Consider the following 20,065-nt stretch of genomic DNA (forward strand, 5'->3'; position numbering starts at 1 on the left):
GTAATATTCTCCCTGGAGACACATATAAGACAGACTATGACTAGGAAAGGTGCTTGACTTCCATGGTCTTCAGAGTGGGCGCCTGTTCTTTCCAAGGGAGAGCGTTTCCAAAGAGATAGCTACATACTGAGAGGTAGTATGGCAGTTAACTTCAGTGCAGCACTGAGTCAAGCTGCCTATATTTGGGGAGAAAACTTAGATTTTTCTCGTGGAAACTACATATTCTTTACTAGTTTATTGATTAAAAAATTGAAGATCCCGCATTTTTAAGAGGCTCTTTTACATACAGTACAGTGTCTAATTGACAGATGTGGAAATCAGTCAGATGAGACTTCCTCATACACTGCCATGATGTAGATTTGATACCCTCTCTGGAAAGAATCCTATAAAAAAATTGCTCCCAAGCCCCTCTGAAATTGCAATAGTGCAGCAAAATCCCAAGTAAACAGCGGCCTGCTGACCCAATACTCAAATATAGACTGAAAGCCAACAGGTGTTTTTTTCCTCTGTGTGCAACTTTTAAAAACAAATCATTAAGTTGAAATATCCAATCTGCACAGTGCTGTCCCTTCACAGAAGGCAAGAAGCTGCCGCAGCATCATGTTGGAGGCCGGCCTCGGTGCTGCAGGCTGTGGAAGTGGGCCTCCTTCAGGGTCTGATTGATGTGGAAGTAAGGGCCTTGGCACAGGGCAGACTGCTCAGGCACCGGCTGGGGGGTGCTGGGGCAGGATCCGGGGATGAGCTGGCTCAGGCTGCTCTCAGGCCCACTGGCCCTGTCTGGGCTGTTGATGCTGCTGCTGCTGCTGCTGCTGCTGCTGCTCCCACCACTGTCGCTGCTCGAAGACTGGAAGGAAAAGGAAAGCCAGGGTCATATCAGCCAGTCTTCCTGCAGAAAGGCTTTACTAGGACCTAAAACATATTAAGAGTCTTCTAAGTAATAGCTGAATAAAACTCCCACACTTTCATATCTATTTATCTCTTGATAGACACCTAAAATGACTACATTTCCTTGCTAAAATGAAAAGAGCAACAGTAAACACAACTGTGCAAGTGTCTCTGGGGTAGGACAGAAAGTCCCAAGAATGCTAACTCCAGCTCATATGACAGGAAAAATGACTATATGAATTTTGTACTCAAATGGATGATCTAGAAATTATTAATTTATCCCAGACTTTATGTGGTAAAGCTTGTGAAAATAGAAAGGGGACCATGAGAAGGAGTCAGTTAAGGAGGTGGGAAGGACATGAGACATGCCATAGCAGTAGTGAGGGGACTCCTGGGGATGACACAGTAGTGAAGGAACAACCCTCCCCCAAAAATAACTACTGAAATGCCATTTAAAAACATACTTTATAGCTGGGCGGTGGTGGCGCACGCCTTTAATCCCAGAACTCAGGAGGCAGAGGCAGGCGGATCACTGTAAATTCAAAGCCAGCCTGGTCTACAAAGTTAGTCCAGGCCAGCCAAGGCTACACAGAGAAACCTTGTCTCAAAAAAAAAACAAAAACAAAAACAAAAACGTACTTTATGCGCTCACAGACACTGGCTTAACACACATAGCCACGCTATCAGGAAGAAAGTGGTGAGACTAACTCAAGCACAGACCTTGACTCCGCCTTTCAACTGTATCTTGTTCCCTCGCTTCTCTGCTTGAACCATTCATTCCACCATTTCTAGTAATCAAAGGTGGGATAGAAAAGTTATGTCCCATCCACAGATAAATTCTCAACACAGGGAACTGAAAACATGCACGCAAAATAACCCCCTGGAACACAAAATACACTTAAAAATTAGGCTGTCACTCTTGCTGTCAACAATGTACACCATGTGTCCTCTAACAAGCATGACTCAAATTCATTCATCTTAAAGAAGCTACTCAGTAAGTCACTCAAAAAAAGCCTACCTTTTGACAGTGTTAAACCACCCTCCTTCATCTGGGACGGAATCAAACCCTGAGGAAAGGCTGGAGGCCTGAGCTGGTGTAGAATTCGGTTTGAAATCTGGCCCTCTGCTATACCCAGTGTATGTTCCTTTGACAAAGACATTTGTTTTGAAGTGTTTAAACTATGTAAAGTGTACATGAGAGGAAAGACTGCAAACTGACCAAGTAGTTACTCTGTCAGAATGGGAGGATTATAGATACTTTTTTCCTACTCTCTACTACCACTTCTTCCTGTAATGTGATTATATAGTTCTATTATAAAGACAGGTTTATAAAAGCTTCCAGATAAATACACTTTTTTTTAAGATTTATTTATTATGCATACAGTGGTTTTGCCTGCATGTACTCCTGCATGTCAGAAGAGGGCACCAGATCTCATTACAGATAGTTGTGAGCCATCATGTGGTTTCTGGGAATTGAACTCAGGACCTTTGAAAAGAGCAGTCAGTGCTCTTAGGTTCTGAGCCATCTCTCCAGCCCCCCGATATATACTCTTTGAAAGTGACTATTAAGTCCTAGCTCTATGTACTAATATCCATATAGATAACTCATACGAAACAGCAAAAATGCACTGTTCATAAGCATCTACTGGTACACCTGAAACCCACACTTGTCAGTAGGGGATGTAAGCTATCTCAGACAGGCACATAGAATTCAGAAAAGGCCTATAAGGAAGTCAGACTACAAGAATGGCTGGAGTTAATTTTCTTACATCTTAACTCAAAGCCAACATAGAAAGTTACTCAATGAAGGCCTCTCCTAAGCTACCTTAAGAGCCTTGAACAGCTACCTACACTTTGCAAAGGTCAGGAATATTTCAGTAGGTTACTGCCCTGGATCAGAACCCACCACCACACATAAAATTCTGTTTCCTCTTAGTCTCCTTTCTTTATTGTTTTTCGTTACAGGTACTTAATGAAAATTATGTCAAGAAGTAGACTCAGTCTTTAGTAAGTCAAATTTGCATGTCAAGTTGTATGTACTCTCCCCCCCAACTTTAATTTTAACAGTTTGCAGCCTTAAGTGTGCTGTACAGGGTGTGTGTTGAAAGAGGGGTAGTATTATACGGCAAGTATATCCCAAACTCTATGTTGTAACTGGAAAGGTTAAAGTTGGGGGTCATCTTATACACCAGATAAATACAGCATTTCAAACTATAATAGACAAAATTGTGCTCTTTAGAAAAGATGAGAGCTTATTAACAGGTCAGGGAGCCCTCCAAGTTTTTCTAAACATACACTTGCACTCACGGGTCTCAGTGAGGTCATGCAGTGCAGGCTGCCCTTACATTTATTCCCCAGCCCCAGGTGCTAGGATTACAGGTATATGCCACCAAACCCAATGCGCCAGTCCATCTTTTGTTTCCTAGTTCATTTTTAAATCTTGCAATCCAACTCATGGTGACGTAGGTAAAATGCTTCACAAACAAACAACTAGCAGAACTGGTTAAAGTGTTACTATCTCCAGTACATATGTCCCACAGAATTGCCCGCAGCATTACCAGAGATGTCAGAAACTTACATATCTAAGATGTCTCTTTTTCTTTAGACTAAACTCTACATATAGTGTATGGGGGCAGGGGAAGTGCTGTTGTTTTCTTTTCTTTGCCTTGGGCTGGCAAGATGGCTCAGCAGAAAAGGCATTTCCTTGCTACCAAACCTGACAACCTCTTTTCAATCTCTGGGTCCCCCATATTGGAAGAAGAGAAGCGATTCCTCCCAAAAGTTGTTCTTGTAGCTCCACACACAAAAGCTCCACGGATGACTAGAGCCCGAGACTGCTGCTGGGAGAGAAATGCAGGGATACAATGCTGGGGGAGCATGGCAGAGGCTCCTAAGAGTAGCTCTACTAGTCTATGAGGTAAATTTCTAATAGGCAGGAAAAACAGCACAAACTCAACACACAAATGGAAAAAGAGTGTCTTGAGGGCGACAGGTTCCCAGTGTGGTACCGCTGAGCTGTGCCAGGAGCTGGTAAAACATAAAACACAAAGGGGTCATGAGCCACCGAGGAGGCACAAGCAGAGGTTCTAAGCACTGGTCATCATGCTCTGGTCCACCCCAGGAGTTAGGACCCCAGGTTCTGTGTGTGATGAGGTCTGAAGAGACAGAAAAGAGGTGCACTGAGGTTTCCTCGTAGGCTGATCAGGAGGCGGGCACAGGGACTGGAAATGTTGAAGGTGTGTGTCACACCCCAGAGAGGGACTTGAGGGCTCTGGAGGAGATGAAGGAGATGAGCAGCCGACTGAGGACAGAGGCCATGCGCGCCAGGGCAGTAGTTATCAGGAAACACTTGCTGACTCTCAGTGCCTCTCTGCTCACACTCCTGCAAGTTTTAGCATAGTGAACAACGAAGCTAAGCAAGGAAGGGAGGAAGGGAAGGTCCCCCAAAGTACCACAGGCTTCAGAAAGCAAAAGGCAGGTGGGAGTAGATGTGGGAAAGACTGAAAGCCTTATCACAGGTGAAAGCAGTCTTGGCGGGCTTTACCATTGGACACACCATGGATACCTTGAGATAGACTGGGTGGAGCCATCCTGGGCCTGGAATTCAGGAAGCAGACCTGGGGACTCCACCTGGACTATTTTTCTAATCGACCCTCAATGGGAGAAGGAGACCACCCTTCACACATGACTCAGGCGGAGAGGAGAGAGCAGCAGCAGGTTCAGACTGGGCTTGTGGATCAGCGAGCACTCAGGCCAGAGACACCTAGGGACCATCCCGTGGAACAGATAGCGGAAGGTTCACTCTTTTTTCCCTTTAACCTTTTTTCCCTCTTGTGTAAGCTAGTTGGCTTGTATAATAAAGTTTAATTGTTAAGAAACAGAGCCTACAGGTAGAGAAGGGGAGAAGGAAGCTGCAGGTGGGTGAGTTAGGAGGGGAGAGAGGAGCAGTAGCAGACCAGAGAAGAACCGTGTTAAAACCATAAGCCTTAGAAGGTGCGAAGGGAGAAAAACCAGCAAAGGCCTCTGGGAGCCTGGCAAGCTGTGTGACAGACAGGAAGAAGGCATGATGCAGGAACTGCACAACAGAAAATGAAGACACTAAAGGAGGCCATCTGCGTTTTCTCAAACTCCTCACCAGAGATGAAGAGCTGCTGCTCCCCGGGTGGGCTTGCCTTTAGTTCTCCTTACCAGGCTGAGACCCTGGGTTAGCCAATAACCCCTTTACCCCACCTCTAAATACCATAAGCTTTAGAGCACTGCCCAACAAGCACACTAACTGTGGAATTGCTCTGCTTCATAAAACCAGAACTAAGCCAGGAGTGGCAGTACAGGCCTGTAATCCCAGCACTCTGGACATGAAGGTAGGAAGATCTGAGCCAACCTGAACCATCTGGGCTATAAGAGTCTCAGAAACCAAACAAAAACAATTACAGGGCAGAGAGAAATCAAGCTAAAACAAAGATGGGCGCCTCCTCCGACCTCTAGCTCTGCCCTAAAGGGCATATGAGGGCTGCTCAGCAGTGGACCCTGGGTGCTACACTACTCACCAGCAGCTAGGCAAGCAGTACACACTGCTGCCAACAGCACTAAATCAGTAATGAGGAAAGCAACGCTTCAGGCTGTATGTGAGACCTACTCCAAAAGAAGGACTGACAGGTGCTGGAGGCTGGGGAGGTCCTAAGCCCTGGCGGGGAAGCTAAATGGACACTGTATGCCCGCCGAACTTCAGTCTCCTTCGTGCTGTTACAAATTAGTGCACCGGAAGTCTGGTGTAGGCAAGTGGTAACCAATCAAGGAGCATCCAGCCGCATGTGGGATGGCCACACCACCTCCTCCCTCAAAGGGCAGAAGCTGGAAAGGGAAAAATGTAGGAGGCAGAGGAAGTGTAGTGAGGCAACATGCTTCAGAACATGGTAGTGCCAGTGAAGCTCTGATCTTACAGGTACAGTGTTTACTGGTGCAAGACCCATGCAAAACCTGGACCAGTCTAGACTGGTGAGATGGCTCAGGAGTAAAGGGACTTTGTTGCCATGCTGGACAACCTGACTCCAACAGCCAGGACCCACACAATGTAAAGAGAGAACCAACGTCCATAAGTTGTTCACTGTTCTGAGCAAGCATAACACTAAATAAATAAATGTAATTTGTAAATTTTAAGGATTGGAGGTAGGCTGTGGTGCCAGACACCCTTAATCCCAGCACCACAGAGACAGAGGCAGAGGCAGGCAGATCTCTGTGAGTTCGAGGCTGGCATGGTTTACAAAATGAGTCCAGGACAGCCAAGGCTACACAGAGAAACCCTGTCTCAACCAAAAGAAAGAAAAAAGAAAACAAAACAAAAAGTTGAAAGATTGGGCCTATCAACATCCTGTCATGGAAAGAAAGGACCTGTGAGCCCCAGGACCTAGCTGCAGACAACAGTAGCTGTGGGGAGGGGCTCAGGACTCCCTGCTCCCTCCCTCGATGACCTAGGTGGTTAATGGCTGCACAGCGAGGCTTCCCCATCTTCTCTTGTGGAGCAGCCATGGTAAGAAGACGGGGCTCCTAAGATGAGTCATCACACTCCTGCAAGCAACCCTAATGGAACTCAGTCATTGGGTCATGAAAACAGTAAGCAAAAAGGAAGACAGGAAGGTAGCAGAGGTTCTGGGTGGGAAGGGAACAGGAAGGGGGTAGGGAGTAAATACAATAAAGCACCATACATTTATGCACAAATATGCCGTAACAAAGCCTATCATTATGTATAATTAATGTGCTAACTAAAAGCATCAGAACCAAAGTGTGTGTGTATATTTGCCACCTAGAACATGCTTTCTCCCTTTATCACAAAAGAAAGGAAAGAAGGGTATTTTATGGGTTTTTTTGTTAGTTGGTTGGTTGGTTTTGTTTTTAAGACAGGGTCTCACTTTGTAACCCTGGCTGTCCTGGAACTCACTCTGTAAACCAGGCTGGTCTAGAATTCACAGAGATCTGCCTCCTAGGGGCTGAGGCTAAAGGTGTGCCACGCTATGCCCTGACAGTATGCTAATCTAGAAAAAGCATTTTAATTTTTAGGGCCTAACTTCTCTTTACCTCTCTCTCCACATTCACCGATGCTGTCAATTTACATGAACCTACAAAGAAAAAACACTCTCAGTTGCAATGTAACAGCACACTCTGTAATCCTACGTCAGAGTTGAGGGCAAGAGGATAGGAAGTCTAAGGCTAGCCTTGGCTACACCAAGACTCCATCTCAAAACACAAAACAAACTTCCTTTACAACCCTAGTTCCTCACACAAGAGCTAAACAATTCTATGTTTTGGCATGTACCTACTACTCCCAAAAAGATTCAAGATAGAAAAAATTAAGAGCTTTAGCTCAGCCTGGTGGCTCACACCTATGGTCCCAGCGCTTGGGGTGGGGAGGTGAATGCAGGGTCAGCACAAACAAGTTCAAGGCTAGACTGAGCTACATAGTAAGTTGCAGGCCAGTATGGGTTACTGAGATCCTGTCTTAGAAAAACAGAAATAGTGGAGAGACCTCACATAAAAGCAGAAGGAGAGTCACCACAAAGTATTCCCCTGACCTCCAAACATGCATACAAATATGGAGGCAAGAAGAGACTTGATACCCTATGAGCATATACAGGGGGAGGAGGTCCCCCTCAGTCACAGTCATAGGGGAGGGAATAAGGGGAAAATAGGAGGGAGGGAGGAATGGGAGGATACAGGGAGGGGATAACCATTGAGATGTAATATGAATAAATTAATAAAATAAAATTAAAAAAAAATAAAATAAAATATTTCATATCCCAAGATTAATTTAAAAAAAAAAACAATAAGGTAGAGGGCAATAGGAGAAGCCAACCTCAGCCTTTGGCCTCCATGCATGCACACGATATACATAGAAGGAAAAGCCAGGCAGAGGAGAAGTCTAAGGCTTGTCATTATCATCGCTGGAGTTAGAAGTCAAAGTCCTCAAATACTAATTAAAGATTCTGAAGGGAGAAAAACCCTGAGACTCTTTGCTTTTTCTTGTTAACCTCTCACACTGTGTCTCTGGAACTACCATATCCACTCACTTGTGAAATTCTTCCAGGAGAAGAATTTGTTTCTGTGACTGAAAAGCGTAGGGCCTGGCTGCTCCTGGCTATATTTAGCAAAGCCCTTCTGACCTGGCACCTGTCTTGAGAAAGCAGCTCATACAGTCGGGGGCAAGCAGCTCTAAGGCCAGTCTTTACAGCCCAAAGCCTCGGCTACCTTGCAGCAACCATGCTATTTTTCTGTGTCCCAATCTCTCCACCAGAGCGGGAAAAGACCTACTAAAACAAGAGGAAGAAAATACACACAGAGCAAAGCTTCCTCCTGCAGAGCAAATCCCCACGAAGGGCCCCACAGCCCTTCACTCAGGCACACCAAGCCAGATGAGTCCGATACCTCCAGCTTTCAGAAAACCGAAGCCTGTGACCCAGTGTAACAGCTGTACATGAGTCAAATGCAACATCTGGTTTCCCAGCAGTGGCCAACTACATACAGCAGAGAAAAGTAAGTTAGAAGTTCATTATTAGTAGTGATTTTAAACAAACGCCTCATGAATGAAAACAAGCTTATGAGAAAAAGAACTCAAATTATTTTAGTATTTCAAGAAATGCCAAGAAATGGTTTTTGTTTTGTTCTATGTGTTGTGCCTGCAGGAATGTCAATGTGAGGGAGTCGGGTCCCCTTGAGCTGCCATGAGCAGGCTAGGAATTGAACCCGGGACCTCTGGAAGAGCAGCCAGTGTACTTAACTACTGAGCCATCTCTCCTGCTCCAAAAAATGGGTCCTTATCTTACTCTAAAAGGAAATTCAATTGTTGCCTAGCCTCTGAATTAAAAGGTAACACCTTTACTAAGCCAGTAGTTTGTTACACTAACTGGCAATATTAATAATTTATTCTTCTATTTTATAAACAACTGTCAGGAACAAGCCCAACGTCTCCAAAGCTGTTTTTGTGCTACAAACAGAAGAGCCTATTCCAGTGGGAAGTCAGCCACTCTGGCTTTACCACCTGATACACCCTGGCCTTCTACCTTTCCAGGTCACCTGCTGTTCACTCATTACCCTAGCACAGAGCAAGCTCAGCACAGCAGCCTATGCCCAGCCAGCAACACAGGAAGGGATGGTTAGGATACCAAGCTGGGTGACCTGCCAGTAGGTTCAGACAAAGACTGTGGCAGTGGTCTTAAGCTGTTCTGAACTAGCTAGGCCACATTCAGACTGTTATTCCACACTGGTTCAACAGCAGCAGAACTTGTCTGAACAAGTATGAAAAAGATATGTGACCCAAAGGTTAAGTGACAAGCCACCATTTTCTTCTGGGATAGCAATGCATAGATGGTCTGAGTCAAGGATATTTTCTATAAACTACAATTAAAATAATATAGCCTAATTGGGCGTGGTAGCGAGCACTTTTAACCCCAAAACTCAGGAGGCAGGTACATCTCTGAGTTCCAGGCCACCCTTGACTACACAGCAAGTTCCAGGATAGCCAAGGTTGTTACACAGAGAACCCCTGTCTCGAAAAACAAAACAAAATAAAACGAACAAGGGCCAGGCATGGTGGTGCATGCCTTTAATCCCAGCACTTGGGAGGCAGAGGCAGGTGGATTGCTGTGATTTCGAGGCCAGCCTGGTCTACAAAGTGAGTCCAGAACAGCCAAGGCTACACAGAGAAACCCTGTCTCAAAAAAACTAAAAATAAATAAATAAATGAAACAAACAAAAATAAACAAACAATATAGCCTGGCGTGGTGATGCTTTTTTTTTTTTTTTTGGTTTGTTTGTTTTGTTTTGCTTTTCGAGACAGGGTCTTTCTGTGTAGCCCTGGCTGTTCTGGATTCGCCTTGTAGACCAGGCTGGCCTGAAACTCACAGAGATCTGCCTGCCTCTGCCTCCCAAGTGCTGGGATTACAGGCGTGCAGCACCACACCTGACTTGGTGGTGCAGTTTTAATAATACTTGAGTAGCAAAGGTACATGGATTCCTCAAGTTCAAGGCAAGCCTGGTGTGCACAACAAGTTCCAGGCAACAAGAGCTATGAAAGAGAGACCCTGTGTAGTAGGCCCACCCTCCCTACACACACACACACACACACACATACACACACACATACACACACACACAAAGCAAAAACAAACAAACAACACAACACTAAAATACATGTGCTTAAAATAAGAAAACAAAGGGGCCTGAAACACGGCCCAGCACTCAGGAGTGCTTAGCACTTTCAGAGGACCCAGGTTTGGTTCCCAGCACCTCCCTCAGGTAGTTCACAAGCGCTCACACGGAGTACTAGGGAGCTGCTTCAGGCTGGCCTCTGCAGGCACTTCCATGCATGGGACACACACCAACTCACACAGGCACACATACATATGGAAAAATAAAAAATAATTGAAGAAAGGAGACAAAACCAGACGAGTAAGAGCAGGCAAAGGTACTTCCCTGTCTAAATCTGACACCTGATCTGATGCTCAATGGAAGGGGGAAAAAAAGCATGGTCGCAAGTCTGGCTTTTACTGTTTTAACCCTAGGATGCTCACAGCCTCTCTAGTTTCCTTCATCCTGGGACTCCCCAATCATCCCATTAAACAAAAGCTCAACTACTTTTTAGCTAAATACTGTTTTGAAGACAAAAAGAGCAGACTAAGACTTTTAGAGGTGGGAGACGCTATCAGAACTCAAGTCTACAAATGGTGGGAACATACTATAGACTCATTCATTTACTGGTCCTGAAACATGAAGGTCACAGTGTCCCCTCCCTGGTGACTTTGGTGGTACAGAGTCTAGATACAAGGCAAATCCTATTAGTGGGAACCAAATACCGCAGGATTGCATCTGGGCCTGGCTGGAACAATGGCTCAGAGGCTAAGAGCACTGCCTACCTTCCAAAGGTCTTGAGTTCAATTCTCAGCCACCACATACATGGTGGCTCAAATACAGCAGGATTTGTTTCAGTGTGCGTGTAAGAACCCAGCTGTCTGTCACTGTAGTGTAACAACTGCTAGGGTGTGCCAGGATGTGTAGGTGGCACAATGCACCCTCAGCACTTCAACCTGTACTTCTGTCCCCACCTTATCGATCCCCAACCACACAAACATGTCCCCCAAAACAGAGCATTCTTCCCAGAAAACAAACATTGCAAAGAACTTTGAAGGTGCTCCTCATTTCTCTCTCATTCGCCTCCCTTCCCAACTTTGTGGAAGAACACTTCCTAGAACACACTGAAGAATAAAAAACCTTTTAAGGGGCTGGAGAGAGCACTCAGAGGTTAAGAGCACTGGCTGATCTAGAGGTCCTGAGTTCGGTTCCCAACAACCTCACTGAGGCTCATAACCATCTATAGTAAGATCTGGTGCCCTCTTCTGGCCCATAGGCATACATGCAGGCAGAACACTGTATACATAATCTTAAAAACTTTTAAAAAAAAAACCTTTTAAAAGGGATCTGTGTCTACACACTGTACATATGCTGCTGCTTACAATCGCTATTGAATACAAGCCACATATATGTCTCCCTTGGGACATCATAGTTCATAAACCATCAGGAAATGAGTTAGTGGTAGAAACGTAAAATTAGGAGAATTCCAAGATGGGCTTCAAAGTCCATGAAACTATTATAAATGAGTGGGTGTGTGTGTGTGTGTGTGTGTGTGTGTAAAAACAAACATGTACATGCTGCTTACCTGGCAGGACAGTGCCTACCTTCCTCAAAGAGGCTTTGATTCAAAAGGAAAATTAAAGGCCTGCTACACCAGCACTTAGCTACAACCTGGCATAAGGAGGGACAGCAGCCAAAAACTTGAGAGCAGCCAGGCTTACACACTTGAACTCCGGGTCAGCCAGAACTGCTCATCAAAACTGCCTCAGAAAGATGAGACAGTAAAGTAAGCAAGTAAGGCAGGAACCACCACAATCAAGGAAGGCGACATATTCTCTGAACAAATGCACTCCAATTATGCAATGGCATCCAGGTCACGCAGCGGAGCCTCAGGCCACTCTGCCTACCTCTGTGTCCCAGGAGTCCTGGAAGATGGGGTTCCTACTGCACCTTTTGGTCTGGGGAGGGGGGTGGTTGTCATCATCATTGCCATTTCTTCTCCTTTTCCTGAAATGTAACCACAAAAAGAAAAAATAACCAGCTATGGGGCCTGCAGATATTTCAATTATAAACCATGACAACATACAAAAATTTACCCTCTTGCCAAAAAATGTAACCCACTGCAACATCCCAATAGAAGAAAGTGTAAGTATACCAGCACAGGGCACAAGGCAGAGACAGCCAGTCAGGCCAGGCCTAACCGGGAAAGGCTAGTTTCCAAATGCCTGCTGGGAACACAGAAACAAGAGGAGGGTCATGCTGATGCCTCCCAACTCAGTTTCCACTTGCTATATCCCCTGAAAATCTAATTCCAAATCCCCCACTTTACTCCCAGTCCCACAGAGCACTGCCCTAAAACGCAGACAAGATGGTGTGGCATGGGCACACACAGGTTGGTAAGCAGGTCCTAAAGCCCTGCTTGGTGGCAGGATCAGGTGGGGCCCATTACTTTCTGAGCCATCACTGGAAAAGCGTAGGCTACACTTGAGTGACAGCGCACTCACATCACATATTTGTCTAGCAAGGGCTCTCAGTATGACAGGGAGTGTTTACTTAGCCTATCTAAATGAACTAGGGGATAGCAGAGGCCTTTTAATCTCAAACTAGAAAATGGGAAGAGCTAGCTCTAAGGCCAACTGCCTGGAATACCCAACCCAATATGGCAGCCACTTACAATGTGGCCATTTACCTCTAAGTAAACCAAAATGAAAAGTCCACAGCCTGCTGGGCATGATGACGTGTACTTCTAACCCCAGAACACAGGAAGCAGAGGCAGGGGGATCACATCAAGTTCAAGGCCCATTCTGTATAGTGAGTTCCAGGCCAGCAAGGGTAAGAGACTGTCTCAAGTAAAATTAGCAAAAATAGGTAATTTTTAAAAATTAAAAATATACTTCCTGCCAGACACACTTGCTATGCCTACAATTCCAGCAAGCAAGGGGCTGAGGCAAGATAGTCACTGTACATCCGAAGCCAACCTGGGAGGCCCTGAGTTTCAGACACAGCACGAGCCCTCATCTCATTACACTCAACAGCACAGTCCCTCCACTACAGAAGCTCTACTGGAGGCACCATATGCAGCCTTGGTTCAGCAGAGTGCCAGGCTCACCTCACTACCAATATATGCAGAAGATGGCAAATGCACATGCTATGCCCAACTCCGAGACCAACTCTGACCAGCCAGCACCTCCTTCAGGTTACTTCAAACAGCTAGACCAGGCTCAGCCATGCTGCCCACTACCTCCCAGCCAAACTACTCAACCAAGTCCAAGTACTCACTGGACCACTCAGGAAGCCAGATCTACCTAAGACAAGGCCCTAGGTGCTCCCACACCCCCTTCAGGACCGAGGCCAACTTCCTCACACGTCATATCATGCCACTGGCACCCAATGTGCTCTAGCACATTCCCGAGAGGCTGGCTGCTGTCCTGCAGCTGCTGCTGCTGTAGTCACTCCCATCTTCATCACACCCAGCATAAATACACTGTGAGAGTCCACAACCCCCAGCATCTTCATGCACAACCAGTTACCACACAAAAGCCTGCCGCTCAGGTGCAGGGTTCTCTAACTGTCCCCATGTGGCATCTTACCCCTCCCCACCCCCAGAAAAGGACATGCTGGGCAAATGGCTGTTTTCTTCCATTCAAGCAATGTAACCTACTCATATCACCAAACTCACGGGCATGCTGAAGACTGAGCGCTCAGGACGCCTTCACACACCTGCGTCTCCAGTTCTCTGCTTTAGCTGTGCTGCTATAGGAACAGCTGCTACAGAAAGCAATCAACAGCACTGCTAGTGCTATGGCTATTTAAAATCCACCCAGGGGCCAGTCAGGTGGCTCAGCAGGTGAAGGCGCTCACTGCCAAGCCTGCCAACCTGGGTTCCAACTCAGGTCCCACATGGTGGGAAGAAAGAACTGACTCTCACAGTTGCCCTCTAACCACCACACACATACACAATAATTAAATATACTTTAAAAATCAACAGTGAAATTGCAGAGACCACAGAAAGAAACTCCTGCTTCACTAAAAAAAAAAATGGCTATCTATTGTAAATTTATTATGGAAAATGCTGCAAAATAGAAAAGCACTTCTTTTAAAGATTTATTTGTTTACTTATTATTTATACAGTGCTCTGGCTGCATGTACACCTGCAGGCCAGAAGAGAGCATGAGATCACATTAAAATGGTTGTGAGCCACAATGGATGCCCTAGAGCTGCAGTTACAGATAGTCACTGTGTTATTGCTGGGAATTGAACCTAGGTCCTCTGCAAGAGCAATAAGGAGGATCTCTTTGAGCTTGAGGTCTGGCCTATTGGTCTACATAGAGTTCCAGAACAGCCAACATGCGCAGAGAGACCATCACAAACACACACACACACACACAAACCCCAACAACAACAACGAAGAGACAAAAAACTGGGAGTGTTTTACTATTATAAGAATCTACATTTGGGCTGGAGAGTTGGCTCAGTGGTTAAGAGCACTACCTGCTCTTCCAAAGGACCCAGGTTCGGTTCCCAGCACCCACATGGCAGCTCACACCTGGCTGTAATTCCAAGTTCTGACACCCTCACACCAACACACATAAATTAAAATTAAATATTTTTTTTAAATAATCTACACTTATCTACAGACTCTGAGAAATAGTCTCATGTAGGAGCTCTCTGTGTGCAGCATGTCCCTAACCCAAGGCTTTGATTGGAAGCTAACATCACCACTCTGCCTCAAGAACCTGCACCCTGAAGACGACTCTGAATCAATCCAACTCTTAAGAATGAGCTTGTGGGGCTGGAGAGATGGCTCAATGGTTCAGAGTGCTGCCTGCTCTTCCAAAGGTCGTGAGTTCAAGTCCCAGCAACCACATGGTGGTTCACCACCATTTGTAATGTGATCTGATAGCCTCTTCTAGCCTACAGGTGTACATGCAGGCAGAACACTGTATACATAATAAATAAATAAATCTTAAAAAAAAAAAAAAAAAAGAATGAACTTATGCTCTAGACTGGAACAGGACTGGAGTAAAGGGTACATGGGCTTCTGTTTAGGGCTGCTTTTCATTGTTGTTGTTGTTTGTTGTTGTTATGTGTTGTATATACAAGGCAAGAAGACAAAAAAGAACTGAACTTAGTAGGATTGTGATTGGTTCTCTCCTTCAGCTTTACATGTTCCAGGGATTGATCTAAGCTGTACAGGCTGTACAGCAAGTACCTTTTTCTGCCTGAGCAATCTCAAAGGCTCTATGTTTGAAGGAGGCTGTGAGACTCTGTAGTGTAGGCAGCTCTCAAAGTCACTGTCTCCTGACTCAAGCCTCTAGGTGATGGGACTCTATGTGCAAACCACCAGGCCTGATCTTTTTCCTTCTTTCTTACCTATTATGTTTAGTGTGAGTGAGTGTTCTCCCTATGTGTATTCATGTGCACCACAAGCATGCCTGATAGGGCACCACACGTCCTGCACTGGGTTAAAGATGGTTGTGAGCTGCCGTGTGGGTGTTGGGAACCAAACCCAGGCTCTCTGCAAGAGCATCAAGTGCTTTTAACCACTGAGCCAGCTCTCCAGCCACAAGCAGGACTCTTTAAAAGGGTTTACTTAAGGTTACAAGTCTTCCAAGGGTAAGAGTGAGGGTGAGGGAGGGTGAGGGTGAGGGAGGGTGAGGGTGAGGGTGTGTGTAAGTGAGTGAGAGTGTCAGGCACAGGACGAGTCAATGAGTTAAGGAGGAAGACACTCCTCCCCTTTAAGGGCTTATTTATTTTTATTTTATGTATTCCAGGGAACCAGAGTTACAGACAAGGCCCAGGAGTTCTGACTAACTGGAGACTACAGGATTTATCTCACATAGCAATGGAATAAGAAGAATCTCTTTCTACTTCTTACCCTTTTCCCAGAAGACCAGCTAGCACTTGCACAATATTCTTGAACTATTTCAAAATTAAAAACAAGACAAATAGCAGGTTTTTACTTTGGCATAGTTTTTTGGGTACATGTGTCTTATTTTAATAGTAGTGCTTGGGTTGAACCTAGGGCCTTGTAGGCGGCTAGGTCCTAAGGGCTCTACTGAGCTACACCGCTAGACAAACCAAGTTTTAATAACCATTTAGTGAGTACGCTATTATAAATCAAGCCTGGGCATACCTTTGATGTCAGCATTCAGAAGGCAGAGGCAGCAGATGTCTCTGAGTTTGAGTCCAGCCTGATCTACAATAGAGAGCTCCAAGACAACCAGGGCTGTATAATAAAGCCCCATCTCAAAAATAACTAAATAAACAATTAGTATATAAATTTGAACCAAGAAGCTTCTGCTTTCATCCCATTACAGACAATTTGCATGGGGACATGCTGCACCGGCAAGGCGATGTCTGCTGGGAGCCAGGTGACACTCAAGAGAATCTCAGTGGGAGGAGCCTGACCTCTCAGCTTCTATTTTATCAGTATGCCAACAGCTGGTTATGCTTGGGGCTGCTGAGTCACTCCCACCAAACTTTATGAACCTGACCAAAAATTGCTATTTCCTCATCTGTAGCAGGGCACACTTCCTCCCGGGAACAAGAAGAGCAAGGGCTGCTCTACAGTACCCATCTTCCTGTGGGGAAGTGTCTCCAGGTACAAGCACCATCTCTCAGGCTTGTGAGCTGGCCTCTTCTTTGGGTGGTAATGAGTTAAGAATGAGCCGGGCATGTTGGTGCACACCTTTAATTCCAGCACTCAGAAGGCAGAGGCAGGAGGATCAATGTGAGTTCCAGGCCAGCCTAGTCTACAAAGCGGAGTCCAGGACAGCCAAGGTTACACAGAGAAACCCTGTCTCAAAAAACAAAAACAAAGAATGAGCTCTACCTATTCTCCATTTTCTGTTTTTTGTTTTTGTTTGTTTGTTTATTTGGCTTTTATTAGATGCCACTCTGGAAACACTTGCTGTTCAATACCCTTCTTATTAACTGGAATGACAGTTTACAATTAGTGCACTGTTCATTTTTCCAGAGGCTGAAGAGATGGCTCAGCGGCTAAGAGCACTGTCTGCTCTTCCAGAGGTCCTGAGTACAACTCAGGGCAACTACATGCTGGTTCACAATCATCTATAATCTGATGCCCTCTTCTGGCGTGCAGGTGTACATGCAGACACAGCACTTAGACACATAAATTAAATAAATATTTTTCCAGGCACCTCCTTTCCACCTAAAGGTAACTGCTAAACATCTGTTACCCCCAAGGACAGCTGACTCCATTACTTTTCATGTTTCAGTTCTGTCCTATCTTCCGGGTTCTCTTCAAGAACTAGGCAGGCAGATGTAACCACAAAGAAACTGGCTGTCAAAGAAAAATGAATTTTTTTTTAAGACAAGGTCTCACTATGGAGCCTGGCTGGCCTGGAACTTGCTATATAAAGCAAGTTAACCGTAAACTCAGAGAGATCCTCTGCCTCTTGAATGCAGCCACATCCCACCTCAGATGCTTAAAAGAATGCTAGCTTCTTACTGTAGGGAGTCTCTCCCCCAATTTCTATCCAAATAGTAGAGATTTGTGATAAGTAAGGCAGACTCCCTCCCCACACACCCACACTCCTACAGTGTACACAGGTCAGCCCTTCATCTTCTCACTAAGGAATCAGAGTTAGAAACATAAACTTCCTTGGAGTTATGAAGACCCTGGAGCTGGCCAAGCTGAAAAGGGGGTGAAAGTAGGCAAGAAAGTTCTGTTCTACAAATGGCTCACGACACTAACACACTAGCATTCCTGTGAGTATATTACATAAAAAGAATCTACAATCAGTACAAACTCAGATTACTAGCCTACAGCGTTAGACTAAACAAAATACACTGGTGGTAGAAAATGCTGAGTGCTGTCAGATAAGCGAGACATTCCAAGGGAATCCAAAAACTGGCAGCCAGCTCAGGCCTGCTGTTTCTAAAGGTCCCAACCCCAGCTCTAATGGTGTGACTGGAACTGGGGCCATAATTTCAACTTTGCCTAACTTAACCCTTTCAATGGTTTGTAATAGTTGGCCAGATTATGGTCTCATGCTATCTGTACAAGTAGTAAGCTTAAACCTTTTAGTACTACATTAATGCCATAGGTCAGATTATAATTTTAACAGGCAATTTATATTTTCCAATTAAGTTTGATCATCTTTTTGACCCAAATACAGGCTTTCTCCCACAATGACCAACATAACCAAAATCAGTTAATTCAATTCAGTCTTAGGGACCTCCAAATTTTCAACACTGGATCAAATAACCTCAGGAGGTTGGGGGTGCAAAAACAGGTACTACATATTCAACCAACGAATCAAGGAGTAAGATCCCGGGTCTGGGGAGATGGCCCAGATATGAGAGCCCTTGCTGTTCTTGGAGGGGGCTGGGGTTTAGTTCCCAGCATCCACAGGGTGGGTCATATCCATCTGTAACTCCAGTCTCGGGAGATCCAATGCCCTCCTCCACGGACTGCAGGCACGCAAGTAGTGTACATACACACACGAAGGCAAAACACTCATACATAAAATAAAACCTTTTCTGAGAGAAAAATAAAAAAGCAATACTACGATATTTAAGCCTGAGACTACTGCGGAATAAAGAAGTGAACCGGGTTAGGCTTAGATAAATAAACGAGTCTCTTGAGTCTTTTTTTCTCTCAGAAAAGTGAAAAAAGTACAACTTGGTGATGCACGGGTCGTCAAGCTCCATAGTTAGGAGACTTCCCTAGTAAGAAATAAAGCAGGTCCTCTCCATTCCGAGGTAAAACAGCCCAACTTACTTCTTAGGACCTTCTTGAAGACAAAAAGGAGAAGGGAAAAAAAGAAACCTCATCTGGATCGGGCCTAAAGCCCTCAGAGGCCACCTGGGGCCTGAGGCCAGACTCAGTGGTGACGGCAGACGAGCCTAAGTCGCCACCTCCCGCCTCACAGCCAAACGGCTTCTCATCCAAACAGTTTAGAATCCTGCCTGTTAATGCTACAACCGAGGGGAGGGGGGGTCACAACCCGCTCGGATCCATCTACCCTTCTGGGTTTACAAGCGATCAGGACACAGCGCAGCGGTCTGCCCTAAGTCCTCCCAGCTGCTGGGTTAAGCCCAACCCCCTCCTTTCTCCTGACCTTGGGGCGCAAGCAGCTCCCCACCCCCCGAAGCGTCCCATCGCTCTCAGATCGGCTATTCCTCCCACCACTACCACCCCCCAGGATAAATTGAGGACAGGAAAGCTTTAGGACCACCGTCTGTCTCGTAGGACCGAATAAACCTCATTCCAAAGTGGAAAGAGCAGAAGTCGAGAAAATAAAAAATAAAATAAAAAGAAGAAGAAGAAGAAAAAGACAGAGCAGGGGTAGTAGCCCCGATCACCTCTCTGGCTACCCACAGGGTCCAGGTGTCAGACGCCGCGCACCCTTCTCCCCGCCTCCTCCGACCGCAGAGCAGCGCAGACAAGAGCCGCGCACCATCCCGGCTCCGTGCGCCCCCCGCCCCCGGGCTCCATCGCGCACATCCTCGGCCGAGGGGCGGCAGAGAAAGTGGGTCCCCTTCTCTCACCTGGGGCGGAGGCGCTCGCTCATGGCAGCTGGTGAAGGCGAGCGACGCGGCGCCGCCCCGCGCCGACTGCGAACAGACGGAGTTGTGTTCCGGAGACCGCCACGCCCACCCCCACGGGCCTGGGCTCTGGCCGCCGCGCGGGTGGAGGCTGCGGGCGGTGAGTACCCCTCGGTCCGACCCGTACCACCGCTACTTCCGGCGTCTCCTCCGCGCCCCCCCATGTCGCAGGCGCCGTGGTACCGTCCTCCTGCGGCTGCGCAGTGGCCGGCTGCCGGCCGCGCTTACCCATAACCCCGCCCGCAGGAAGAGGCAGGTTCGAAGAGGGGGAGGGCAGACCGGGAACTTCCAGGACCCCCGTTTAGGTGTCCGAGGCACGTGCCTGTTCAAAAACAAATCGGGACACGCTGTAAAAGTCCAGCCAGATTTTTAAATAAATTAAACTTTCTGACAGTAATTGATGCTTGTATCTGAGTTAGCTCTCTATGAGGTTAAGAACTTTTTTTTTTTTTGATTTTTCGAGACAGGGTCTCTCTGTGTAGCCTTG

At 46.1% G+C, this 20,065-nt stretch overlaps 1 protein-coding gene and 1 long non-coding RNA gene across 3 annotated transcripts; one reads left to right on the forward strand and one right to left on the reverse strand.

Annotated features, from left to right (window-relative positions):
• Positions 1-220: 220 nt before the first annotated feature.
• On the reverse strand, positions 221-19,882 carry VCF1 (VCP nuclear cofactor family member 1). 2 transcript variants are annotated; one of them, XM_084749398.1, is made up of 3 exons: positions 19,522-19,882; positions 11,910-12,009; positions 221-844 (listed from the first exon to the last, which is right to left on the reverse strand). In XM_084749398.1, the coding sequence occupies exons 1-3, from the start codon at positions 19,740-19,742 to the stop codon at positions 599-601; spliced, it is 567 nt and encodes a 188-aa protein (XP_084605524.1). In that variant the 5' UTR covers positions 19,743-19,882; the 3' UTR covers positions 221-598. The 2 variants fall into 2 exon arrangements, with proteins under 2 accessions (XP_084605524.1, XP_084605525.1); XM_084749399.1 differs by having other exon boundaries at positions 601-844; positions 11,910-11,927.
• LOC311579129 lies at positions 851-16,795 on the forward strand. Its single transcript, XR_014773064.1, has 3 exons — positions 851-8,409; positions 8,559-8,742; positions 15,777-16,795. It is a non-coding gene; the product is annotated as an uncharacterized lncRNA (long non-coding RNA).
• Positions 19,883-20,065: the final 183 nt, after the last annotated feature.

The sequence above is a fragment of the Acomys minous genome (assembly GCF_964271855.1).
Source record: "Acomys minous genome assembly, chromosome: 12".
NCBI lineage: Eukaryota > Metazoa > Chordata > Mammalia > Rodentia > Muridae > Acomys > Acomys minous.

Excerpts from the sequence above, each read along its gene's own strand:
- VCF1 (XM_084749398.1), bottom strand. The coding sequence starts at position 19,742 with ATGGGGGGGCGCGGAGGAGACGCCGGAAGTAGCGGTGGTACGGGTCGG. Across the intron at positions 12,010-19,521 it reads AGCGAGCGCCTCCGCCCCAG|GAAAAGGAGAAGAAATGGCA; the intron begins GTGAGAGAAGGG and ends GTTACATTTCAG. Across the intron at positions 845-11,909 it reads AGGACTCCTGGGACACAGAG|TCTTCGAGCAGCGACAGTGG; the intron begins GTAGGCAGAGTG and ends TTTTCCTTCCAG.